The 27845-nt window shown below is 43.6% G+C and overlaps 1 protein-coding gene across 1 annotated transcript in view; it reads right to left on the bottom strand.

The window, feature by feature from the left end:
- LOC126295038 (uncharacterized) overlaps positions 1–18546 on the bottom strand; it is a 522215-nt gene extending 503669 nt beyond the window's left edge. The window contains exon 1 of the mRNA XM_049987288.1: positions 18224–18546. Coding sequence (XP_049843245.1) covers positions 18224–18546 — 323 coding nt within the window. The remainder of the gene's footprint in view (positions 1–18223) is intronic.
- Positions 18547–27845: the final 9299 nt, after the last annotated feature.

Raw genomic sequence — 27845 nt, 5'->3', positions numbered from 1 at the left:
ACCACCAAAGCACCTTCTCTGTGCCTCGTTTTTCTCTCGTAATGCCGTTTCGCCACAGTGGATGATAATTCTGACACACAGACTCCCTGTAGTGGTTTGCTGCATGTTCAGTACTTTCATTTACTTGGTTGACTGAATCGCCATGAACTAGCTGCCTCGGCTGCCCAGTGCATACATTCGACTCTATTTTGTAATCACCGAAATAAAATCTCGTAACTGCCACCTACACAGAACTGCCAACAGTATAGGATGCAGAAATTTAAAGAGGAAGTGTTCCTTTCCACTTGAGCTACTCTACTGCCCTATCTGTTTGTTGAAAACGTCGTGCAGTGCAAATAAAAAGCTGTAACTGTCTGTCTCTCAGAAGTCTAGATCCGGCCATATGCTTTATCTCACAGCACTGTGGAATGCCGAAGTTCTGGAGGAACTATTATTGACTTCTCGAGGTGCTGTAGGTAGATGACAGCTACTAGCGTTACAATAAGTGTCACGCACTATAGATAAGATGTCACGAGTTCCATTTCATTCACTGCTACATTTTTACAACACAATTCTGCTGTCTGTTGACGTTACCCATTTAATGGAACTTTGAACGTAATTACCTTCACTTCTCAACACAAAATAGCCGCATGTGGAAAAAGGGCTAACTTCTGGGACATTTTGATCTTTTCAGGTTTAATAGACGGCCAGGCAGCAGATGCATCTCGAACCTTTGTATTATGTATGGGGAGAGCGCATCGTGCCAAAATAGTCAGAAAAGTATTTTCTACATTAGCTGTCGTCTGGTAGTGGCATTTTATTCTTCATCAAACCTTGTTTGACGGCTTTAACTCAGAACAAGTTTTCTACATGCTCGAAATCAATAAAGTGCATGTGCAATGTCAGACTGTTACAGATCACATCAGAAAATTCGCAATTATAGTTCATGGTTAAGGTTAATTTCTCCCTCATGGTTTTTTTTTTTTGTCATCAGTCTAAGAACTGGTTTGATTTTGATGCGGCCGCCACGAATTCCTTTCCTGTGCTAACTTCTTCATTTCAGAGTAGCACTTGCAACCTACGTCCTCAATTTTTTGCTTGACGTATTCCAATCTCTGTCTTCCTCTACAGTTTTTGCCCTCTAGAGCTCCCTCTAGTGCCATGGAAGTCATTCCCTCATATCTTGGCAGATGTCCTATCATCCTGTCCTTTCTCCTTATCAGTGTTTTCCCCATATTCCTTTCCTCTCCGATTCTGCGTAGAACCTCCTCATTCCTTACCTTATCAGTCCACCAAATTTTCAACATAGCACCACATCTCAGATCCTTCGATTCTCTTCTGTTCCGATTTTCCCACAGTCCATGTTTCACTACCATACAATGCTGTACTCCAGACGTACACCCTCAGAAATTTCTTCCTCAAATTAAGGCCGGTATTTGATATTAGAAGACTTCTCTTGGCCAGAAATGCCTTTTTTGCCATAGCGAGTCTGCTTTTGATGTCCTCCTTGCTCCGTCCGTAACTTCATTGACTTCGTGACCATCAATCCAGATGTTAAGTTTCTCGCTGTTCTCTTTTCAACTCCTTCTCATTACTTTCCTCTTTCTCCGATTTACACTCAAATCATACTGTGTACTCATTAGACTGTTCATTACGTTCAGCAGATCATTTAATTCTTCTTCACTTTCACTCATGATAGCAATGTCATCAGCGAATCGTATCATTGATATCCTTTCACCTTGTGTTTTAATTCCACTGCTGAACCTTTCTTTTATTTCCATCATTGCTTCCTCGATGTACAGATTGAAGAGTAGGGGCGAAAGGCTACAGCCTTGTCTTACTCCCTTCTTAATACGAACACTTCGTTCTTGATCGTCCACTGTTATTATTCCCTCTTGGTTGTTGTACATATTGTATATGACCCGTCTGTCCCTATAGCTTACCCCTACTTTTTTCAGAATCTTGAACAGCTTGCATGATTTTATATTGTCGAACGCTTTTTCCAGGTCGACAAATCCTATGAACGTGTCTTGATTTTTCTTTAGCCTTGCTTCCATTATTAGCCGTAATGTCAGAATTGCCTCTAGCGTGCCTTTACTTTTCCTAAAGCCAAACTGATCGTCACCTAGTGAATTCTCAATTTTCTTTACAATTCTTCTGTATATTATTCTTGTAAGCAGCTTCGATGCATAAGCCGTTAAGCTGATTGTGCGATAATTCTCGCACTTGTCAGGTCTTGCCGTCTTCCGAATTGTGTGGATGATGCTTTTGCGAAAGTCAGATGGTATGTCGCCAGACTTATATACTCTACACACCAACGTGAATAGTCGTTTTGTTGCCACTTCCGCTAATGCTTTTAGAAATTCTGATCGAATGTTATCTATCCCTTCTGTCTTATTTCACCGTAAGTACTCCAGAGCTCTTTTAAATTCCGATTCTAATGCTAAATCCCCTATCTCTTCTAAATAGACTCCTGTTTCTTCTTCTATCACATCAGACAAATCTTCACCCTCATACAGGCTTTCAATGTATTCTTTCAACCTATATACTCTCTTCTCTGCATTTAACAGTGGAATTCCCGTTGCACTCTTAATGTTACCACCGTTGCTTTTAATGTGACCAAAGGTTGTTTTGACTTTCCTGTATGCTGAGTCTGTCCTTCCGACAATCATATCTTTTTCGATGTCTTCACATTTCTCCTGCAACCATTTCGTCTTAGCTTTCCTGCACTTCCTATTTATTTCATTCCTCAGCTACTTGTATTTCTGTATTCCTGATTTTCCCGGAACATGTTTGTACTTCCTCCTTTCATCAATCAACTGAAGTATTTCTTCTGTTACCCATTGTTTCTTCGCAGCAACCTTCTTTGTACCTATGTTTTCCTTCCCAACATCGTGAGGACCCTTATAAGAGGTGTCCATTCTTCTTCAACTGTACTGCCTACTGCGCTATTCCTTATTGCTGTACCTATAGCGTTAGAGAACTTCAAACGTATCTCGTCATTCCTTAGAACTTCCGTATCCCACTTCTTGTCTTGAACTTCAGCCTACTCTTCATTACTACCAAATTGTGATCAGAGTCTATAGCTGCTCCTGGGTACGCTTTACAATCCCGTATCTCATTTTGGAATCTCTGTCTGACCATGATGTAATCTAATTGAAATCTTCCCGTATCTCCCGGCCTTTTCCAAGTATACCTCCTCCTCTTGTGATACTTGAACAGGGTATTCGCTATTACTAGCTTAAACTTGTTAAAGAACTCAATTAGTCTTTCTCCTCTTTCATTCCTTGTGCCAAGCCCATTATCTCTTGTAACCTTTTCTTCTACTCCTTCCCCTACAATTGCATTCCAGTCGCCCATGACTATTACATTTTCGTCCCCCTTTACATACTGCATTACCCTTTCAATATCCTCATACACTTTCTCTATCTGTTCATCTTCAGCTTGCGACGTCGGCATGTATACCTGAACTATCGTTGTCGGTGTTGGTCTGCTGTCGATTCTGATTAGAACAACCCGGTCACTGAACTGTTCACAGTAACACACCCTCTGGCCTACCTTCCTATTCATAACGAATCCTACACCGTTGTACCATTTTCTGTTGTTGTTGATATTACCCGATACTCATCTGACCAAAAATCCTTGTCTTCCTTCCACTTCACTTCACTGACCCCTACTATATCTAGATTGAGCCTTTGTATTTCCCTTTTCAGATATTCTAGTTTCCCTACCACGTTCAAGCTTCTGACATTCCACGCCCTGACACGTAGAACGTTATCCTTTCGTTGATTATTCAATCTTTTTCTCATGGTAACCTCCCCCTTGGCAGTCGACTCCCCGAGATCCGAATGGGGGACTATTCCGGAATCTTTTGCCAATGGAGAGATCATCATGACACTTCAACTACAGGCCACATGTCCTGTGGATACACGTAACTTGTCTTTAATGCAGTGGTTTCCATTGCCTTCTGCATCCTTATGTCGTTGATCATTGCTGATTCCTCCACCTTTAGGGGCAATTTCCCACCCCTAGGACAAGAGATTGCCCAGAACCTTTATCCGTTCCTCCGCCCTCTTTGACAAGGCCGTTGGCAGAATAAGGCTGCCTTCTTATTCCGGAAGTCTGCGGCCGACAATGTTGATTATTTATCAAAATTTAGCCAGTGGCGGGGATCGAACCCGGGACCGAAGATGTTTTGATTATGAATCAAGGACGCTACCCCCCCTTTTTTTAATCTCATTTTGTTGACATTTGTTCGTTGGATCTGCTCGGGGCGGACGTCGTAAGACATCCGTTCAAGTTCGTTGTCGATCGATTAACTTAGTTTTTTTATTACAGAGAGCTGCTAACCCTCTGACCGAACACGCTGAGCTACCGTGCCGGCTTCTTAGACCACAGGTACCACATAGTATTGTTGTTTCAACCTTAAAAGAAACGTTACGAAAATTGTCCACTGTATTAAAAGAAATGAAATTTAACTACCGACGATAACCTTGCGACGAAAGTCTGTTTTGATAAAACTGAGTATCTGTACACAAGCGTGCCTCTATCGGCACGAATTAGTAAAATAGTACTCACTTAGATTTCGATTGGGTATGTGTTTATTTGGTATGCTGTGTCATACTCGAAAGGTATGCAAATGTGGCACTTCATGAATAAAGTTAAGTGTTCGTAGAAACCCAACATTTGTTTGTCAGCAGCGGAACGAGGCGTTACCTGTTGTGCAGCATTGTAAGTTTTTCACCATTGCACTATGAGCCGAAAGTATTTTCTTGCGATTTACTTATCGATGTTTGATCTGACTGATTGTAGATCTTTCACAGAAGGGATAAAAGTGTTACATTCAGCGAGACTGGAACCGCGAATCATAACAGACGCTTTCTCAGATGTCAGCACGTCACCACAGAGCTAGCCAAGACGTATGTGTTGCAAATTTGTCTTGCGAGACCAGCAGAGTCCATAACAAATAAACCGCTATTTAAAGTACTAGTTTAATTGAAATCTACACACGAAACGACTTTCCTGGGCTGAAGTCCGTAAATTTACAATCTTTTGTTGTACCTGAAGCGACAATAACTCAGATTATTCAATGGAAATGACAGGAAAAATCAAGTGAACTTTGAGGCTTAATTCCGTGTACACCAGGAAGTAACTCGTCGATCACAGAGTTGCCAAATATACCTTGCCTTGTTGCCAAACCTCAGTTACAGTACTAGCAGCAAGAAGACGAACCGATGTGATCCTACAGCGGGCTGGGAAGTGACCACAGATGGCTTTTCAAAGACGCGGCTGCGACGGCCTGGAATACGTAATGCGTCTGATTCGCATTTCTGTAAACAGGTTTAGGGACTGGAACGTAGTTACTAATAATATTCAGAACTGACTGCAAACTAAGCATCATAAATCAGTAACTCTCATAGTTTTATATTTCTTTCGTAACTGTACTCGAACGTAACTCATTCACGGACGTCTTCGTGCCTCGCTGATAGTCGAGCACACCAAACAAATAAAAATAAAAAAGAATGTGTGTGTGTGTGTGTGTGTGTGTGTGTGAGAGAGAGAGAGAGAGAGAGAGAGAGGGTAAAAAATTGTTGTATAGAAATTAAATACCGGTATGGAAAAAAATCTTTCATTAAAATAACATGTTCCACATCATTATGGAGTGTCGTATTCATGATCTATGGAACAAGTATTAATCCAATCTAATCTAATCAATCATATTGCATACTAGCCATGAAGAGTCATGAATTACCGACATGTAAACCATAGTAGCACATGCCGTTGTTCATTTCGCTGCACGTCATCTGCAATACCGAGATACCAGCCCAACTGGAAATAGCAGACACGGACATCAGCAACAGCACGTGGTATTAACGCATACATCTTTCTGAGAACGTTTCGAATGGAAATGTACAATTCTAAAATTATACGTTTCCCCGTGTAACAATATATTCTTTCTAGAATCAAATTTTCACTCTACAGCGGAGTGTGCGCTGATATGAAACTTTCTGGCATATTAAAACTCGAACTCGCGACCTTTGCCTTTCGCGGGCAAGTGCTCTACCAACTGAACTACCAAAGCACGACTTGCGCCCCGTCCTCACTGCTTTACTTCTGCCAGTATCTCGTCTCGTACCTTCCAAACTTCACAGAAGCTCTCCTGCGAACCTTGCAAAACTAGCAGTCCTGGAAGAAAGGATATTGCTGAGACATGGCTTACCCACAGCCTGGGGGATGTTTCTAGAATGAAATTTTCACTCTACAGCCGAGTGTGCGCTGATATGAAACTTCCTGGCAGAGTAAAACTGTGTGCCGGACCGAGACTCGAACTCGGGACTTTCGCCTTTCGCGGTCAAGTGCTCTATCAACTTTTTTTCTTTTTTTTATGAAGAGGAAAAGAAAATTTTTCGCACCCACCGACGCGCGAACCCATGACCTCCCATATCCTATTCCCGCGCGCCAACTACTTTTATTTTTTATTTTTTCTGTTTTAGGAAGGTCACAGGGCGTGGTACACGCCCCACTAGCAGTGGAGTCTCTTCACGGCACTGCCGGTGCGTAGAGGCACAAACCCCTGCCACCCCTTATTTCATGTTCCCTGTTGGGTCATAGCACTAAGTGTGCAGAAATCTTGACACAAAATTCCCATTCTCCGATGTAAGAAAGACAAAGAAACCTCTTCTCTGAGTAGAAACTAATCACTGCCAAAAACTTCACAATTCTTCTTGAATCACACAAATACTTTGCAAGTCGAACACGAGGAATTCTGAACAAAATGTTTTGATAAAACTCTTCCTTTAACACAGAAGTAAATAATAATAATAACACAAGTGACTTTTAATTTTCTTGTGTTCGTTCTCGTTCAAGGTGTTTTAGTGGTTGCACACATTTACCTGACACCCATTCTTTCAAAAATGATCTTCAGCATGTTGCCGTAGTGCTTCTTGTGGTTGCGATACGTGCTTATTTCTGCGTATTCACACTTCATGTAAACGCGGAATTCTAACTCGTTGTCTGACCCAAGCTTGTCAAAAAAAAAAAAAAAAAAAAAAGGCTCTGAGCGCTATGGGACTTAACTACTGTGGTCATCAGTCCCCTACAACTTAGAACTACTTAAACCTAACTAACCTAAGGACATGACACACATCCATGCCCGAGGCAGGATTCGAACCTGCGACCGTAGCAGTCCCGCGGTTCCAGACTGCAGCGCTAGAACCGCACGACCACAGTCTGCGACACGAAGTGTCCGAGGTTCGGATCCCAAAGAGGAACACAATTCAGACGATGACCGTGAACAGTCGCTCCGCACAGTTAATATTTTTATTAGGAAAGAGAAATAGGAAAATGGAATCAATTATGCGATAATGTAGTCATAAAAACGAAAAGAAAGGATATTGTAAAAATATTTCCTGGGTCAGAAAGTTTATCCAGAAAGGTCATAAGTGAAATGGACAGTACTTAGCCTGGAAACGATTGACGAAATATTAAGTACACACACTTCTGTACTCAGTCTAAGAAAGAATGTGTATAGTATTCAAGAGAAAGGGATGCTAAAAACAACACAGAAGATGAACTAATGGCATTACTGGGATTGCCTTACATCTTTGGGATTACGCAAGCAAGCCACACTAATGTTGTCGAACTGTGGAAAGCCGATGGCAGAAATACGGAGATTACGGGAGCTGTGATGAGCTATAGAAGTCCTCGGTCGCCTTATCTCTTGCTTTAGCTATCCGTAGGAGTTACCTGTCACCCTGTGTTCTTTCCAGCTCTTCGTACGCCTCTTCCAAGACAGGAACATGCATACCAAAATGCCGTGGCTGACATCTTATCATTCCGAAAACGAGGTGCCGGAGAAAAGAAAACGTCAAAACTGAAGCTGTGAGTACAAGTCCTGAGTCATGTCTCCATAGAATAATTTTATTTGGAACTCTTCCAGATGGTATTTGGATACAAAAAAGGGAACAAATGTCGCCATCATTAATGGGTCATGGGATCTTTATATCTAAAACATGCAGAGAATAGCATAGTTATAAAACACTGTAAAACATTATTAAATGTGTACTGTTTGTTTTATAAATACTGCTTTCCGTGAGTACTTTCATAATACCTTATTTATTATACAGTACGGCTTGGTTTTAAGATTGTTGTTGGTGTTTGGGGCATATTTTCTGTGTGCGTCTGTTGCCGTTTTTCGCAGCATAGTTTATGTCATCTGCAACTGTATGAGCGGCCATTTCTAAACAAATACAAGAATATTAACTTATGTATGTCAGCGTTATACAGTTCGGATTGCCGTAGTGTTGTGGATACAGTTTTGATGTGCACTCGGTTGTTACATAGTTTCTCGTGTCTTACGGTCACGGCAAGGCTTGCAGCTAATTTTACACACAGAAAAACGTAAGTTTCGCACTTCGTTCATAATCCAAAGCATTACGCCATCTTGCCGTTAGCATGTGTCGCGAGAAATGTATGGCATGTTACAAGGACGCTATGAAAATTGTAGCCGAAGTTCTGACTTCTTCTCTTCTTCGGTTACGTCTTTTTGCGTGTGTGTGCATTCTGTTATGTGCAGATCACTTTCGATATTAGTAGAGGTACAGTTTTTATTCGTTGGATGTCTTGCGAAAGTGGAATGTGTTCTGTCTCTTTTTAGCACTCTGTGTACTTCGTTCGGATAGTTTTGATTGTTTCTCCTATGGGTTAGGCCTGATAGCAGTTAATTGTGAGCTGGTTTATTCCAGCATGCTGAATTTTTCTGAGATTCTTTTGTCTGGTCTCAGCCTTTCATGAACTATGTGGTTTGTTTAGAATTTTATTGGGATCCCCTGCTTTTTCAAGATGTTTCCAGTTCTATGTGATATTTTATTACTGTATGTCAGGGTGTACCATATGTTTCCATTTCCTGAAGTGATGTGGTCTGCTGTGTTGTCTGTGTGTTTGGCCTGTGGGTTTTCAGATTATTTGCTTGTGCTTTTGAATGGGTCGCCACTATTTTTATGTTTCATATTTACCTTGCTGTTGAGCTTGTTTATGATATCAGTTTTGTAGTCATTTTCAACAGCACATTGTTTGATTATAAGTGGTTCAAATGGCTCTGAGCACTATGGGACTTAACTGCTGTGGTCACCAGTCGCCTAGAACTTAGAACTACGTAAACGTAACTAACCTAAGTGCATCACACACATCCATGCCCGATGCAGGATTCAAACATGCTACCGTAGCGGTCGCGTGGTTCCAGACTGTAGCGGCTAGAATCGCTTGGCCACTCCGGCCGGCTGTGTGTGATTATATTTAGTGCCTGTGTGTACACTTCAGTTTAAGACGTGTTCTGTTTATCCTGTGGAGCATGGGTGCAAAGCCGGCATATTTACTGAATGTATGGTGGTTGGATGTGATATGGGTAGCAGTGGTTGGTGATGTGGGTCTTCTGAAGATGGAAAAATAATGTAGGTGCTTGTTTCTTGTAACTGTAAGATTCAAGAAATTTAGATTATTGTTTTTTTCTCTTTCCTTTGTGAAGTGGGACTGAGGTAGTACTGTGTTGATGTTACTGTGTAGCACTTCAACTGTTTTGTGTTTCATCTATAAGACAATTATGTCATCCTCGTATCGGTACCATCTTGTTTTATAAAGTTGTTGAATATTGTGTTCTCTATACGATCCAAGAATATGCCTACTAATTTCCCACTGAGGGGATATCCCATGGTTAGCCCCTCTGTTTGAAGACAGAAGTTGTTGCTGAAAGTGAAGTAGTTTTGTTCAGTGATTAGACTAAGAATGGATGAGATTTCATTTATTTTTATTTCTGCGAATTTATTGTACTTTAGCTGTTGTTCTATAGTCTATATAATTTCTTCTGTGTGTATGTGTGTGTACATGGATGTAATGTCAGAAGATACAAGTTTTGCTGTTGGGGGAATGTTCTTAATTTTCTCTATTACGTCTTCTGGCGTTTTGAAGCTTCTGTTGTTTGGGTACGTATATTTTTTCTCTAGAAATGCGTACATGTGTCTCTCTGTAGTCCACCGCTGGCCTGATTAGAATGAGAAGTTTGTGGACCTTTGCAAGCCTGTTAAGAGTGAAGCTTTAGGATTCCTTTGTATTTTTTTGTCTGCTTCTGTGTGAGGGTACGTGTAATGCTTTTTTTGAATGTCTCTGGGTTCCTTTGATACCTTTGTGTTGGATCATCACTTAGGTTGGTAGTATTACTCTATCCCAGAACTTTTTCTGTTGATACCAACAACAACAGAAGAAAATTATTACATACAAAAGGCAATAGTGGAAGAGAAAAACGTAATAAACGAAGAAAGAACACTTTTCAACGACACAATCTTCACAGCTCTGAGAGAACTGACGCACGACACACAACAGAAAGCACACACTTGGAAAAGAACCACTCACCCATCACATACAGACACATAAAAGAGGAACGGAAGTCGTCAGAACTCGCGCTTAAATTTTCATGACCTTCTTGCAACGTGTGATACGTTTCTCACGAGACACGCCAGAGGCAAGTTGGCGTAACGTTATGCATTATGGAAGAAGTGCGGCGGTTATAATTTTCAGTGTATAGAACTAGCTGCAAGCCATCCAGCGAACATGAGTACACGAGAAACTATGTAACAACCTAGTACACACAAAAACTGTATCCACAACACTACCGCAATCCCGACTGCATAACGCTGACACACGTAAGTTCTCGTTTTCGTATTTGTTTACTAATAGCCGCTCACGTAGTTGCAAATGACATGATTTATGTTGAGAAAAACGGCAACAGAAAAACACAGAAAATATGCCCCAAACACCAACAACAATCTTAAAACCACGCTGTAATGTATAATAAATAAGGTATTATTAAAGTACTCACAGAAAACAATATTTAAGAAACAAACAGTAGACATGTAATAACGTTTTATACCGTTTTATAACTGTGCTATTTTCTGCAAGGTGTACATTGATGGCGATATTTGTCTCTGAAACTGACATGGGTAATGAATAAATAAATAAATGAACAACAAAAATATTTTGCATCAAGGCGGACCGTCAATGCCCACATTGTTGTTCATATCTCGATACTACAGTTGGTGTGAGAAGCATCCGCAAAAGGAGAAGGACTGGGTTTGAGTGCGAGCCTGACACACAGTTTCCATGTGTCAGCAAGACTGAGATTTCAGATTAGTGAGAAATAACGTTATTTCTGTTATCATAACAATTGTCGTAGTTATTTGTCGTTGCCATTGTTAGTTCGAAGACCGGTTTGATGCCGCTCTCCATGCTACACTATCCTGTGCGAGCCCCTCCACTTCCAAAACACTACTGCAGCGTGCATTCATCTGAACCTGTTTACTGCACTCATGTCTCGGTGTCCCTCTACAAGTTTTTCTCCCTACACTACTTGTCCATCACCAAACGGACGATTCGCTGACGTCCCAGGAGGTGTTCTGTCAACTGATACCTTCTTTCAGTCAAGTTGTGGCATATTTTTTACGGTCTCTAATTCGATTCAGTATCTTCTTTAATTAAAGCATCTAAACACCTATTCTTCAGCAGTTTGCTCTAGCACTACATCTCAGTATCTCATATCCTCTGCTTGTGTCAGCTGCTTACCATCCATGTTTCACTTACAAACAAGACTACACTCGTGACAAGAACCTTAACAAAGTCAGCCTAAACGTCAAATTTACGTTAAAAAGCAAAACAATTACTCTTTTGCAGAGATGTTTTCCAAGCCCTAGCCAGTCTGTATTTTATGTCCTGTCTACTTCGGCTGCAAACAATTATGTTGCTGCCTGAATAGGACAACCCATCTACTGCTTTAGAGTCTTATTTCCTAATCTAATTACCCTTTTGAATGTGACAGGTCAACCTTTCAGCAATCTTATTACCTCGCTTAGTAAGAGATGGGTATGTTGAGATGTATTCCACTACTTAATACACACATCAAAAAATAGATTGTTTCACGTTGGTTCTGAAAATTCCGGAACCTGTACAGAAAATTGGAATAGATATCAACATAAACATGATTTCGGCCCTTTCTATTGGTCAAGAAAACCACACGTTGCGCGTTGTTCCACAGAGAGACCTTCAGAGGTGATGGTCCTCTAATGCCCAGTAGCACGTCCTCTGGTACTGATACATGCCTGTATTCGTCGTGGCGTGCTTCCCACAAGTTCTTCAAGGCACTGTTGGTCCAGATTGTCTCACTCCTCAACGGCAAATCGGCGCAGATCCCGCAGATTGGTTGGTGGGTCACGTACCGCGCTGCACTGTGTCGTGGTTCCAAAGACGGACTTCGCCACGGACGTCGGGAGTGAAGTTGCGCACTATGCAGCCGATTGCGCACAGTTTCAGTTGTAACAGGACGTCCTGTGGCTGCACGAAAAGCGTTATTCAGCATAGTGGCGTTGCGGTCAGGGTTTCTCCGAGCCATAATCCGTAGGTAGCGGTTTTCCACCGAAGTGGTAGTAGCACTTGGGCGGCCTGAGCGAGGCATGTGATTTGCACTTCCCGTCTCTCTGTATCTCCTCCATGTGCGAACAACATCGCTTTGGTTCACTCCAACACGCCTGGACGCTCCTGCTGTCCAGAGCCCTTCCTGGCACAGAGTAACAATGCGGACGCGATGGGACCACGGCGTTGACCGTCTAGGCACGGCTGAGCTACAGACAACACCAGCCGTGTACCTCCTTCCTGGTGGAATGACAGGAACTGTCGGACGAACTCCGTCTAATAGGCGCTGCTCATGCACCGTTGTTTACGTCTTTGGGCGGGTTTACTGACATCTCTGAACAGTCGAAGGGACTGTAACTGTGATACAATATCGACAATCAACGTCTATCTTCAGGAGTACTGGGAACTGGGGTAATGGAAAACTTTTTTTGATATGTGTATGACGGAGATATAATAACATTTGACAGAAAATGAAACTAAGTACATGAATTATCGTTCGATGCTCGACAGAGCATGAAAATATCACAATGGAAATATTTTCCCAATGTTGTGCAGACGTTACGAATTTAATCACAACCCATAACATCTCAGCACAAGAACATGAATCCTAGTCCGTGATTATGTAAGTAGTCGTTGCAGAACATCACGAAAGTTTTCCTTTATGATATTAAAATGGCATTATGTGCAAATGAGGAACTAAGATTGGAAGTTGGTATATGTTCAGTGAACAGTACACATATGCCTCTAACAGCAGTGGTGATCGTAAAACGGTATGTCTTCTGTAGAAAGAAAGTAATCCACCGATTATGGTACACCATTTATGAGTAAAATTAAAAACGAACAATGTGTGCTTGAGGTCACAAACTACAAAGCTATTTCCCACCTGATGCTTATCATAGACAAATTAAGTGTTGGCTAAAAGTGTACAAAAGGCAGAGCTTCTGGAAAGCATGACGAAATGCTATGCCTCCACTTTATTGAGCACACAGGTCGCTTTGGAGGGCTGGATGACGTGGTGCAGGGGACAAAACAAGGCCGTCACGTGACGCTCCACCGATGACGTCAGTAGTGATGATGAGGTGACAATCGCGGTGTGTACGTGCCAGTAGCTGGCGTGAGGTCAGGGCGGTCACCTGCGTCGACGTGGAGAAGTCGAGAAGTGGCAGAAACTGGTAAAGTTACACGATCTGTTGGTCTATCAACGTGGACTGTCCAAGTATCTGCAACGAATGGTGAACCACTCGTAGTGATGTGAGGCATTGGCGTAAAAAGCTCCTAGCCGATAGGGCTGTTGACGAGTGTCACTCCAAGTGGCTGGCGATCGGTTTCAAACCGGACGCAAATTGCCAATGCCTGGCAAAGCAGCTCCATCTGAACCAGCTGCCTAGCAATCGTTCGGAAGGCGGCCGTCGCTCACACAGACACACACACAGCTGTGCGTCTTGAGTGGGCCGAACCACACAGAGACGGAGACAGTGGCTGCGTGGAGGTGCGTCAGACAAGTCGCGCGATTTCGCCTGTTGTGCAATTATGGAGGTGGCGATGGGACCGACGGCCTATAGAGGATGCAGTTCAAGCGACTGGTGGTTCCATGGTGTCTTGGGGGTGTTTCTATCACCGCGACTTGGATTCAGTCACTACAGTCAGTGTGAACCTGAACCAGCACGTTTATTTCAACATTCTTGGTGACGAAGTGTTGCCCTATTCTCTGGACACTTGCGATGTAGAAGATGACACACACAGTCGTGTTCCCACGGCTACGTGCATACACTCCCGGTTTCACGAACACTCAGGCGCCCTACAGCACCTAGAGGCGACCACTAGACAACCCGGTCTCAGAGCCGCATGCGTTGTACGGTACTGTCTGGAACAGCAGCTGGGACGTGGCAGCCGACATCGCCACACACTGCTAACTCTGCGGGATCTGATGCATCAGTGGGAGGCCTCGGGCAGATGCTGGGTATCTGAAGAAACTTTCGGAACTGTTTTCCCCGCCGAGGTGACGAACTCTTCGAGGCTAGATGCGGTAATACCGTGATGAAATTTCATGATGCTTGAAGCAAAAGTTGGCTTGAATGTGACTGTCTTACTATAAGTTAATGATGTATGGAAAGAATGGGAATCATGCACCAGCTAATTGTACCTCACAGTTTTATTCGACTCCTTACCTAGGTTTAAACAGATATAAAGACGAGTAACGTGTATCCACAGGACATGTGACCTGTAGTTGAAGAAGTGTCATTGGCAAAACATTTCGGAATAGTCCCCCATTCGGATCTCCGGGAGGGGACTGCCAAGTGGGAGGTTACCATGAGAAAAAGATTGAATAATCAACGAAAGGATAATGTTCTACGAGTCGGGGCGTGGAATTTCAGAAGCTTGAACGTGGTAGGGAAAGTAGTAAATCTGAAAAGGGAAATGCAAAGGCTCAATCTAGATACAGTAGGGGTCAGTGAAGTGAAGTGGAAGGAAGACAAGGATTTTTGGTCAGATGAGTATCAGGTAATATCAACAGCAGCAGAAAATGGTATAACAGGTGTAGGATTCGTTATGTATAGGAAGGTAGGGCTGAGGGTGTGTTACTGTGAACAGTTCAGTGACCGGTTTGTTCTAATCAGAAACTACAGCAGACCAACACCGACAACGATAGTTCAGGTATACATGCCGATGTCGCAAGCTGAAGATGAACAGATAGAGAAAGTGTATGAGGATATTGAAAGGGTAATGCAGTATGTAAAGGGGGACGATAATGTAATAGTCATGGGCGACTGGAATGCAATTGTAGGGGAAGGAGTAGAAGAAAAGGTTACAGGAGATAATGGGCTTGGCACAAGGAATGAAAGAGGAGAAAGACTAATTGAGTTCCGTAACAAGTTTCAGCTAGTAATAGCGAATACCCTTTTCAAGAATCACAAGAGGAGGAGGTATACTTGGAAAAGGCCGGGAGATACGGGAAGATTTCAATTAGATTACATTATGGTCAGACAGAGATTGCGAAATCAGATACTGGATTGTGTCGTACCCAGGAGCAGATATAGACTCAGATCACAGTAATGATGAAGAGAAGGCTGAAGTTCAAGACGTTAGTCAGGAAGAATCAATACGCTAAGAAGTGGGATACGGAAGTTCTAAGGAATGACGAGATACGTCTGAAGTTCTCTAACGCTATAGATACAGCAATAAGGAATAGCGCAGAAGGCAACACAGTTGAAGAGGAACCAACGTCTCTAAAACGGGCCATCACAGAAGTTGGGAAGGAAAACATAGGTACAAAGAAAGTAGCTGCGAAGAAACAATGGGTAACAGAAGAAATAATTGAGTTGATTGATGAAAGGAGGAAGTACAAACATGTTCCATGAAAATCAGGAATACCGAAATACAAGTAGGTGAGGAATGAAATAAATAGGAAGTGCAGGAAAGCTAAGACGAAATGGCTGCAGGAAAAATGTGAAGACATCGAAAAAGATATGATTGTCGGAAGGACAGACTCAGCATACAGGAAAGTCAAAACAACCTTTGGTGACATTAAAAGCAACGGTGGTAACATTAAGAGTGCAACGGGAATTACACTGTTAAATGCAGAGGAGATAGCAAATAGGTGGAAAGAATACATTGAAAGCCGCTATGAGGGTCAAGATTTGTCTGATGTGATAGAAGAAGAAATAGGGGTCGATTTAGAAGAGATAGGGGATCCAGTATTAGAATCGGTATTTAAAAGAGCTTTGGAGGATTTACGGTCAAATACGGCAGAAGGGAGAGATAACATTCCATCAGAATTTCTAAAATCATTAGGGGAAGTGTCAACAAAACGACTGTTCAGATTGGTGTGTATAATATATGAGTCTGGCGAAATACCATCTGACTTTCGGAAAAGCATCATCCACACAATTCCGAAGACGGCAAGAGCATCGAAGCTGCTTACAAGAATAATATACAGAAGAATGGAAGAGAAAATTGAGAATGCGCTAGGTGACGATCAGGCACGAGAGAGGCAATTCTGAGGTTACGGCTAACATTGGAAGCTAGGCTAAAGAAAAATCAAGACATTTTCATAGGATTTGTCGACCTGGAAAAAGCGTTCGACAATATAGAATGGTGCAAGCTGTTCAAGATTCTGAAAAAAGTAGGGGTAAGCTATAGGGAGAGACGGATCATATACAATATGTACAACAACCAAGAGGGAATAATAAGAGTGGAAAATCAAGAACGAAGTGCTCGTATTTAGAAGGGAGTAAGACAAGGCTGTAGCCTTTCGCCCCTATTCTTCAATCTGAACATCGAGGAAGCAATGTTGGAAGTAAAAGAGAGGTTCAGCAGTGGAATTAAAATACAAGGTGAAAGGATATCAGTGGTACGATTCGCTGATGACATTGCTAAGCGAAGAAGAATTAAGTGATCTGCTGAACGGAATGAACAGTCTAATGAGTACACAGTATGGTTTGAGAGTAAATCGGAGAAAGACGAAGGTAATGAGAAGTAGTAGAAATGAGAACAGCGAGAAACTTAACATCAGGATTGATGGTCACGAAGTCAATGAAGTTAAGGAATTCTGCTACCTAGGCAGTAAAATAAACAATGACGGACAGAGCAACGAGGACATCAAAAGCAGACTCGCTATGGCAAAAGAGGCATTTCTGGCCAAGAGAAGTCTTCTAATATCAAATACCGGCCTTAATTTGAGGAAGAAATTTCTGAGGATGTACGTCTGGAGTACAGCATTATATGGTAGTGAAACAAGGACTGTGGGAAAACCGGAACAGAAGAGAATCGAAGCATTTGAGATGTGGTGCTATAGACGAATGTTGAAAATTAGGTGGACTGATAAGGTAAGGAATGAGGAGGTTCTACACAGAATCGGAGAGGACAGGAATATGTGGAAAACGCTGATAAGGAGAAGGGACAGGATGGTAGGACATCTGCTAAGACATGAGGGAATGACTTCCATGGTACTAGAGGGAGCTGTAGAGGGCCAAAACTGTAGAGGAAGACAGAGATTGGAATACACCAAGCAAATAATTGAGGATGTAGGTTGCAAGTGCTACTCTGAGATGAAGAGGTTAGTACAGGAAAGGAATTCGTGGCGGGCCGCATCAAGGCAAGTCAGTAGCAAGGTAAAAATATGAGTAAACATCTGACGTGCCACTGTTTGGCTGTACGATTCCTATGGCTTCCATAATTTCACTGTTGCTGACGTCTGCCATGTTAGAGATTTTAATTACATATATACAGCAGATGTTGTATAGTATTACTGTAATCTGGTGGTGCAGGGTGTTGATTCTATTATTGCTTCTTTCGAAAAGTAATTAATTTAGCCACTTGCAGTGTTTATTGTTCAATTTTGAACTAATTTACAACTATCAACGATATCGAGCTACAGCTGTTGTCATCTCAAACGACGCTGTACTTTTATTGATTTTTGATAATATGGTTGGAAAATAGGTTTATAATTTCAGTTTTAGTAATGCAAGCAGGCTCGATCAAAAGCTTTTATTGTTAGTTACCGCTTTCAGTATTTGACTGTCATCATCAGATGATCTACTGTCTGCTGTAGCGATATGCAGAGACAGAGAGTGGAGAGAGACGTATGCCACGACTGCTAGGTGGAAAGTGTCAACAGAAGAGGCGGCGGCAGAAGGTATTAGCGCGCTTCCTCTTTGGGTCTCATAAATTACCCTTATTGGCAGATAGTTAGTATCGCAAAAGAGGAAAAGCAGGTGACAGCATTGAGAATAAATTTAAGGAAAGAATTATCTGTACGGTTAGTAGTAATGGATTCGAGTGGCCTACATACCTCGGTACACAGTGGTTGTCGATACAGTCGGCAGCGACCCGGCAGTCAAGCTCCTCGACGAGTTCCCAGATTTCGACCCACGAGAGGCGGCGGAGCTGCGCCAGGGCGCCGGCGCACCCCTCTCCCTCCTGCGCTCCACGTGGAGGTGGCGGCGGCAGTCCGGTGTCCCTGAGGCGGTCTGCCAGGCGCTGCGCAGCTGAGACCGCGGGGGGCGGCTGCTCCAGGCTGCCACACTTTACCAACCTCGGTGACCAATCTGCAAAACCCCCTTCACTCACCTCGAGGTCTGCACTCTGACTCACGAGCTTCCATGGACACCTCATATGCACATCAGTACTAGCAGCTACTGAAAGTGAAACTGTAAGAGAGAAACAGCCAACGATAATCGACACGGCGTGAGGTGTGCTGCACACTTTTACAAGCAAACGGTCAGCAAGTCAGCTGACTGTCAGCATGGCGGCAGTTACTGCAGCTCCCCTTCACGAGGAAGCGGGAAGAGCTGCGCCGACACTACAACACTGGACACTGTGCCGTCATTCTGTATGAGCCGAAGTTCTGACTGCAGCATCGGTGTGGACGATCCGTGCATCGAGGCCCTGAGCTGAGCGGAGAATGCCACATTGCATTCTCGCCCAACTCATGGGGAGCCACTTGGTATACAATACGTAATTGGTTACACTGATCGCAGCTGTTACATTTCTGAATCCTTGAGACAGCTCGCTTGCGGTATTTTCGACATCCTTTCAACAAAATAATTTATCGTCGCATGTCAGCCATGCTGTTCTGCCCCAGATTGACAGAGCTAGCACCGCTACCACAGGAACGTGCGACGTACCTGGCTAGGCGCAGACAGTAATATTTAAGTGAAAATCACACTTGTCGTTAACTAGTTTGATTGGCGAGATTGGGAATAAGACATTTGGACCCGCAATCATAGATCTTTGCAGAGCGCCAGAGCAGATACAGTCTTACGTTGGTGTCAGAGCTGGCAGTGCGGGGCTGGAGAGGAGACTCCAGGCTGGCCGAGAGGCATCTGTGCTGCAGGCGGCAGGGCGCTCCAGACGCAGCCCTATGCTGGAGCGGCCGCCTGTGGGAGCATTTCTTGGTGCCTTCAGATCTCCAGTCCAGGCTGGGCCGTGAATGACGACCCCAGGCATTCTGTACTCTCATCTCTTGGAGCGGCACACACTTAGCCTGTCTCATCACAGTCTACCTGCCAAGTACTGCGTCACAGTCAAATAACTGCAGCCAGAAAAGCTGGAATTCCCTATGATGCAATCGGAATACCACTCTCCTCTCGCTTTAATCTCTGGGATCCGCATCTGAGCTGTATTTTCCTCTTAGCTGTAGCAGTGTTTACCCAGGGTATCTCGTTAGGTAAGTAGCATAGGCGCTGCCATTCGTTGTTCTGTACACTTCCGAGGCAGTAGTTGCACTTCTGTCCCTTTGTGCTTGTGTGGGAACGTTCAGCGCTTACGGAGCAGGGAGAAAACAAATGTTGAGATCATTTTAGAAATAATCGAACTGAAATTGTCGACCGATGCGCGAGTGTGGTTGACATGCGGTTCCTCGCCACAAATAAAGCAGCAATGAGGGCACTGAGTGGCAGAGAGTGGCTTTGCACTAAAAAGCGCTGATCTGTTCTCACCTGCCACAAAGTTTACGGCGGAATCTCTGAACACACACAAAAGATATTCTGCCTGCTCATTCCCTCACGAGGGACTCAAGTCTTTTTGAGCAAATGCGTGATAAAACTCGCAGTGAGTTACACTGCAACATGAAGCAAAAGGAAAGAAGAAAGCGTAGGAAGTCCAGCTGAGGCTACCTCGGTGGTGAGCTGACCTCGCCGGTAAACATTGTAAAAGTTTCGTACTGGCCCAATGAGACTGCTAATTCTTATGACGTCTCTCGCCGTCGGTGCGGCTACTGGGCTGTAAACATACAAACAGTCGCTTCTGATAGGACTGTGGGCAGCTGCTACTGTTAACCGAAAAATCGGGATGCCATTGCGGTATGTCTATGGTAATTAACCATTGTGAACGTTCGAGTAATGCACACCTGATATCAATGAACGTATTTGACTCGTACAGAGGGAAGTCCACGCTCCTGACCCCACACGGAGACCTCCACCTCGTCGTGTCTGAGGGCCGGATGACTCACTTGGCGCTCTCCGTAACCTGCGATGTACAATTGTACGACTCGGTGTATCTCATGTATCCTCGCGAGAGCTCAACCCCGTCAACTGTGTAGCGAAACTTGAAGCTTCCATCACTGGAATAATGCCACAGTTACGGCCAGAGCCTCAGGGACTTTCCGTGACAATCACTGTAACGAAAGGAAACTACTCCTTTTGTGATTAAGCGTAAGTGTGTTTACGACCGACTGGCACGCCTCCTCCACGCTCCACCTACTCCCCGACCTGTGTGTCTGGCTGCAGGCAGGGGGGCCTCCCATGCAGCGGGCCACGGCCCCCAAACCCGCACAGGGCGACTCGCGCTGCGGGAACACACACCGCCACAGCCTGGAACCTCCGTAAGTCTGGAAACTCTACAAGTCACAGAAAACAGCTGGTTGTATGTAATGAAACAATCGTCCTTCGACTCTGCCTCGTATGTGATCATATTTTCTGCATCTTTAGTTTTTATCGTGTGATATTTTAACTTGTTCAAATATGCAAGTGTATGTCTGAAAGCATTACCTGGGGACTGATAAGGTTCACTTTCTCTTCTGAACCTCCGTGAGGAAGTTGATGATCGTTCCTTCCGCAGAGACGAGCGAGGGCAAAGGTCGCTAGAAATACACTGGCGGAAAAGAAAATCTCAGCACAAAATAAAAATTACTGTAGAGCAATGAGATTGCGGGGGGAACATCTCTCTAGATGACACATCTTATAGCTTCGAAGGTAACTATGAAGTACAAAAGCCGCTGCCTCATGTCGAGGTAAAGCAAAGGTGAAAAAGCGGAAGTAAGGCATCCTGCAGCTCTTTTAATGTAAATGTAAGTAAAAGTAACATTTGGATTTCCTGGTCAACTGCTACCAATAACCCATTTTATTTTCCATGTTTGCTGTAAGCTGCACGTAAAGGCACAAGCTGGACATGCACTTGTATGTCAGATGTGACAGCGTTCGGCGGCCCACATATTGCCAACAATGCTAACACAACACTGGGTGATGATGCCGACAGGGGGAGGGACTGGAGCTATCAAATGATGTCGACAGCACGAGGCTATGGAGCGTAGCTGAACTGCTTAGTTGACGAGTAACTCACGACAGTGCTACAGTGCAAGTGCTGTTGATACAAAGCAGAGCAATGTCGCCGATAAACAAAGCAAACGTTGGGTTATATCTTCAGTAGCAGTAGCCAAAGTGGAGATTTGATCAGAAAGGAACTCAAGAAATTTCGCAGAGTGTGAAAGAAGTGGCGCATGAGTCAGTGAAATGCGTGGTGTTGCGCGAACAACGTACAAGAGGAGTGCAGTGATGGCGATACGTGGGCGGCACTAGAAAGTTGTACTGAAACAGGTGTGGTGTAGTTGACCGTCGTTGTCGGACAGAGGGCCGCAGCTCCCGTTTCCAGTCAAACGTAGTGAAGGGCAGTCGTTGTCCAGGGAGAGGATACTAAACACAATTACATACTTGAAAAACCGCAGACAGCACAGCAAAAGAACAATTACGATCATATTTTGAGCAAGTCTGCAGAAATATCACCGTTAGTGTGTAAGGAAAACTACAGACATTCAGCGGAGGACAAGGCTCACCTGCGCGTTTCTAGGATGCTCGACATACATTACAGAGATTTCAAAAGAAGCAGTGGATGCTTGCATGACGTCAGACAGTTTTACAGAAGTGTGACATGTGAGATAACGAAACTTCGAAGAAAGCGTCAACTTGACGATGCACAGCAAACTACAGGATCGACCGAAATATTTGTAGATGAGATAAGCAAATTCACCCCGTCGTTGAGTAAGGAATTTGTTTTCAACTGCAGCCAATCGGCATTTGAAGAGGAAACGTACATGAACGGGACCCTGGGAATTAAAGGTACCAACACAGATCAATCAAGATCATCTATTACCAATTCGCATTCGTATACAGTTATGCCGACTGATTAACAAGACAGTAAAGTGGCTGGAACGCTATTTATTGCTCTGCGCCCTCTGATTCTTCCTCGAGTGTATAACGTCTTATGAATCCGTACAGCACGAAAGAGCACTTACTGGGATGGAGACAGTACTGCCACCATAGTAAATATTCACCGGTACTGGGCGCCGAGCGTTTGCCGATGTTCCAGCAGACGCAATCACGTATCGAGGAGGTCTCACTTGCTGTAAGCAGAGCTGCCACTGTGGCAATCACGCCCGCCGGCTGCATTGTCCGTTGCTGGCAGTGGGGAGCGAACAGAAGCTGTGCGCTTCGCAGGGAGCGCGCGCTCAATATGACGGCGAGCGCAGCGGAAGTCTGGCGCAGGGCGGCCAAACCACGGGAAGCCCGACGCCTCTCATGCGGATCACCGCCGTATTCCTGTTTGCCTGCTGAGAGTTCGCAAAAGCCGTCGAGTAAAACAAACGTGGTATCTGCCCTTCCGCAGGGAAGTGTTGTAGTCATTGCGCTGTTTCTAATCTACAAAAAGGATTTACGAGGCAATCTGAGCAGCCATTGTTCGCCGATGGTGCTGTCTTTTACCATAAAGTCATCAGAAGATCAAAGCAATTGGAAAATAATTTAGAGAGTGAACCGGTGTGGTGCGTAAAGTGGCAGTTGATTCTAAATAATGAAATGTGTTATGTCATCCACAGGAGAACTAGAAGGAATGCGTTAAATTTATTTTACTCTATGAGTCACACAAATCGAAAGGGTGCCGTTTCATCTAAATGCCAAGGTATTACAATTAGGGCTAACTTAAATAGGAACGATCAAATAGAAGATACTGTAGGGAAGACTGTGTTTTGTTTGCAGAACACCTGGACAAACCGAGAAGCCCAGTAAAGAGACTGTCACTTAGTGATGCTGGAAGAACCCTCCGCCACACACCGCCAGGTGACACGCGGATTACTGGCGTAGATGCAGATGTACATCTACAACTCCACACAAATCGCAATATGGTGCATAGTTGAAGTTTCCTTCACCATCACTAGTCATTTTCTTTCCTGTTACGCTCGTAAATACAGGAAAAGCGACTCTCTTTATGCCTCCATCATCATCAATTTTCTACTATATTAGCAGGTCCTTTGCCTCTCCATTTTCTGCGATCCATTGCCTCCTTCTTACAGCTGCGGTATGTTGTACCATCCATGATGTCATCCAGTATCTGAAGTGTCCTCCTTTCTCGCTTCCTTATCCCTTCTACATAACCTTCTACACATATTTTTACCAGAACGTCATTCTTTATTAATATATGCTTCTCTTTATTACATCTAGCAACTGACTTTATTCTCCCACTCATCTCAATACCTCTTCATGTATTACTCTGTCCATCCAACTTATTCTTTCCATACTCCGCCATGTCCACATCTCAGAAGCCTCCAGCCTTTCTCGCTTTATTCCTCAAAACCCATGTTTCAGGCCTTACAGAAGAACACTCCATACAAAATATTTTATCTTTTCCTCAGTTCTCTGTCCACACTGCTGCAGAAAGCTCTCCTTTTCTTATCAAATGCGTTTTTTACGATTGCTATCCTTGTTTTCATTTCTGTTGCGCACTTCCAGTGGGTGTCTATCCTCCTTCCAAGATACTTAAAATTTAGCACCTGTTCTAATATTTCTCCATCCGGTATAATTTTTATTTCCTTATTTTCTCCTAGTGCCAATATTTTTGTTTTCTTTGTGTTAATTTTCATTGAATAATGGCGTCAATGTTGTCCACTAAATCCTGTAATTGTTTTTCCCCCGTGGCTGGAAGAACCATGTCATCAACAAACCCCAACACCCTACTCTTCTTCAATTTCTACGCCCTTCTCATCTAATGTGCATTGGGAGATCATATTTTCCAAGTAGACATTGAAAACAGTAGGTGATCGACAGCATCGTTGTCTTACTCCTTTTCCTAGTCCGATCCCGTTTGTACTTTCTCCTCTCACTTTAACTGTGGCTTTTTGATTAAGATATAACAAGTCTTTTGGTTTCCCAATCCACTCTCTTTTCTCTCAATACAGTCGCCACCTTGTGCCAAGCCACATTGTCAAATGCCTTTTCTAGATCGGTGAAGCACATTTAGAGGTCTCTTCCTTTTTCGATAAACCTTTCTCCCAAGATTCGTAGGAGTCCCACTGCATCTCTGGTGTCCATATTCCGTCTAAAGCCAAATTGCTCCTCGCCAAGATTCTCCTCCATTACTTTTTCCAGTCTCTTATTAATTATTCTTAACATCGTTTAGGCTGCATGTGAAATGAGGCTGATTGTCCCGTGCTCACTGCATTTCTTTATTCCTTTTTTTTCGGTAATGGAATCATTTGTTTTGCCAGAAAATCCTAAGGCCATTCACCACTGTCACATACTTTATTCATAACCTCAATATTTCCCTTATTTCATCTTGTTTCAAGCATTTTAATATTTCTCCCGGTATATGTACCTACCGCTTTACCATTTTTCATTGCAGCTATGACACACACTACTTCTTCCGTTATGATGGTTAGGCCTTCCTTTCTGGTCATCATTTACACTGTTGAGTAATTCAAGTTGCACGTTTCCGGTTTGCGATCAGTCTCATACAGCTAGTTTTAGATACTCTTCCTGTCTCTGGAGGACATCGTCACGACCATCGTACACTAGCTCTTCGTCTTTACTCAAACTTTCCATAGTAGCACTGCCTGCTCTGTTCTAATCCCATGTCGTAGTCTTTGTTGTTCAGTAAGTCGCATCTTCCCTTCCTGTCCAGTTCTTCGATTGCATTACATTCCCCTTAGCCATTTGTTCCTAGCCTGCTCTGTTCCTCTTTGCAGTTCATTATTTAACCTTGGGTACAACTTTCTTGCATCTTCAGTGTTCTTGTTTTTAAATTTTCGTCTCTCCTCCACGTTGGAAATCATTTCTTGTGTTACCTATCGTTTCTTTTCCCATTTACATATCCTATATTTTGCTGTCGTGCTTTAATGATTTCTTCTTTCAGCATATTACAGTACTCGTTGACATTATCAGGTGGTTCTTTGTCTTTTAATGTGTTTAGAAAGTCAAGTGAGAGCATTTCTGTAATTTGTTCTTTGTTGGATCGTATCTTCTCTAGATCCCACTTCTTCACAATGACTCCACAGACACCCAAAGTTCTCTGTTAGTTCTCCTTAAGCGAAATGGACGTTGACGCCAGTGAAATCGTTCTGCACTCAGCTTCTAATGTCGGTTCTCTAAATATAATTTTCCCAGAAATAATATCATATTAGCTTCAGGGGCTCCTATTTTCGTTCACAAACCAGCTCCTATTTTCGTTCACAAACCACCTCCATAACACTAGCTTGGTGTTCGATGCTGGAGGTAACAACTCTGGCTGCACAGTCAAATTGCTTCGACGTCTTGCCTTAATAAGACCTTGCGGATCCAAAACACTCAAACAGTGCTCAAGAACGGGTTGTACTTGTGTCCTACATTCTGTCATCTACAAATGAACCGTTCTTTCCCAAAATTCTCTAATCGAAGTCGAGCATTCACCTTTACCGCTGCACCCTTACATGCTCATTTCACTTCACATCACTTTGCCATGTCACACCTAGATATTTCATCGACGTGAATGTCAAGCAATGCGCTGCTAAATCTGTATTCGAATATTTCTACATTTAGATGTAACTATAATTCATCTTATCAACTAAAAATTTTGCTTAAGTCATCTTGTTCCCTCCTACAGTCACTCATCACTTAGACGTTCCTGTACACTACAGCATCATCAGCTCATCCTGTCTGTCAGATTACGTTCTGCCGCACTCCTGTCGATACCTTTGTCTCACATGAACACTCGCTGTCCACTGCAATGTAAGGGATTCTGCTATTATGAAATTTGCGTTCCACTCCCATATCTAGAAACCTTTTCTGCGTTCATCCGTTAAGAGACTGCAGTGAGGCACTGTATCATAGGAGCTCAGTGGACTCGGAGCGAAATCGCCGCCTCAGGATCTGTCAGTACTTGTTCTCCGGTGTCATATCACAGCAGACACATATCCGTATGTCGTCTTCCCGCCCACTCACCCTTCCCTCCCCACTCCAATCCCCCTACATTCCCCTCCTCGACACTGTTCTCGCCCAATAAAGATCATTTCAGGTCTGTATAAAGTAGTGAAAAGAACGTCACAAAGTGCCGTCAGCAGGGATGGGCCGAAAAACCAAACATACTCGACAATACCTATGTTTTTTTTTCAGGAGGGCAAGGAACTACAGCTGGAATGCAGCAGCAAACTACAGAGTATCATGGACTGATGTACTTAAGGTTGTTTTCTGCAGAATCATACATCTGCTGATTCTGTAAGTTATCTCAATACCTTTCTATATAATTCTAAGGTTGGAAATTCCATTTTGACTCGCCATGTACAGCTCTATTTGGATTATATTCATTACAACAAAAGTGGCATCTACTGGATTACCTGGCACAGAGAGAGTCTTTTATAACCTTAAATGGTGAAGTCTTCTGATACGAAAACTTTATTTGCTCAAATTGCAATTGTACAATGATGACTAGTTTCGGCAAATTTGAACTGCCATTTCCTAAATATTCCTCCTTAATACATATTAATTATAAACTAGATGTCTGAGCTTGTAACCCCATATCCTGTATGAGTTGCAAACCATTGTCGCCACATCAGTAGTAGAACTAGAACAAGCCTATAAGTTATCTATTTTAACTACAAGTTACTCGTGATTTAATGTGTATGGCGAGCGTGGACTAGGTAGGAGATGATTTCACAGTATAGGATTATTGTCTGCAAAAGTTGCGACTCATGGTTGCTAATACACTGCCAGAAAAAAATGATGCTTTTGGAGGTTAATAGGTGACTCAAGCTTTATTGTTGCAGCACTGCATATGGAGTACATGAAGTGGTACTCGTAACAGATACACATGAATAGCACACGCGGTTTGGACGAAAGGCATCGACCCAACGTGAGACATCCATATTAGCAAGTGGCGTAGCCACTACGGGCGGCAACACAGGCGCTGACTCTGTCATCGAGTCGATAGTATGGGTGGCGAATACGGCCCTGGGATACGCGATGTCACGCGGTTGTGTAGGAGACCTCGCTTGACACGTCGCACCTGTCACTCGCCATCCCATCATACGCCACACCTGCCCGACGGGAGTCCAGAGGTCGCGCCAGCCAGCGAAGTTGCCACACGTCTTACAGGGCCGTCGAGCTCGGTGAGCAGTTGTTGGCGAGTGGGCGAGCATTGTCCTCTTGGAACAACACCCCATTTTCCTGTTACAAGAAAAGCAAAAGGGCAGGTTTAACAACATTTAGCAGGTAGAAGTGTGGGTGCTCATAGTGCCATTGCTAATAAGTGGCTCGCAACAGTTTGTGTGTCTGGCCTTACGAGCTCTGTTACCTGTGCTGTGATAGTTGTACGACCTGTCGCCACTGTCCCTGGAATAAGACGATTCTGGCGCCGGTCAGGGCTGCGGGGACGTGCAGCAGCTCGTCTGCGAGTGT

This window comes from Schistocerca gregaria, chromosome 11 (assembly GCF_023897955.1).
Source record: "Schistocerca gregaria isolate iqSchGreg1 chromosome 11, iqSchGreg1.2, whole genome shotgun sequence".
NCBI lineage: Eukaryota > Metazoa > Arthropoda > Insecta > Orthoptera > Acrididae > Schistocerca > Schistocerca gregaria.
Note: the sequence above shows the minus strand (reverse complement) of the source record. Positions and strands in the feature narration are given on the sequence as shown.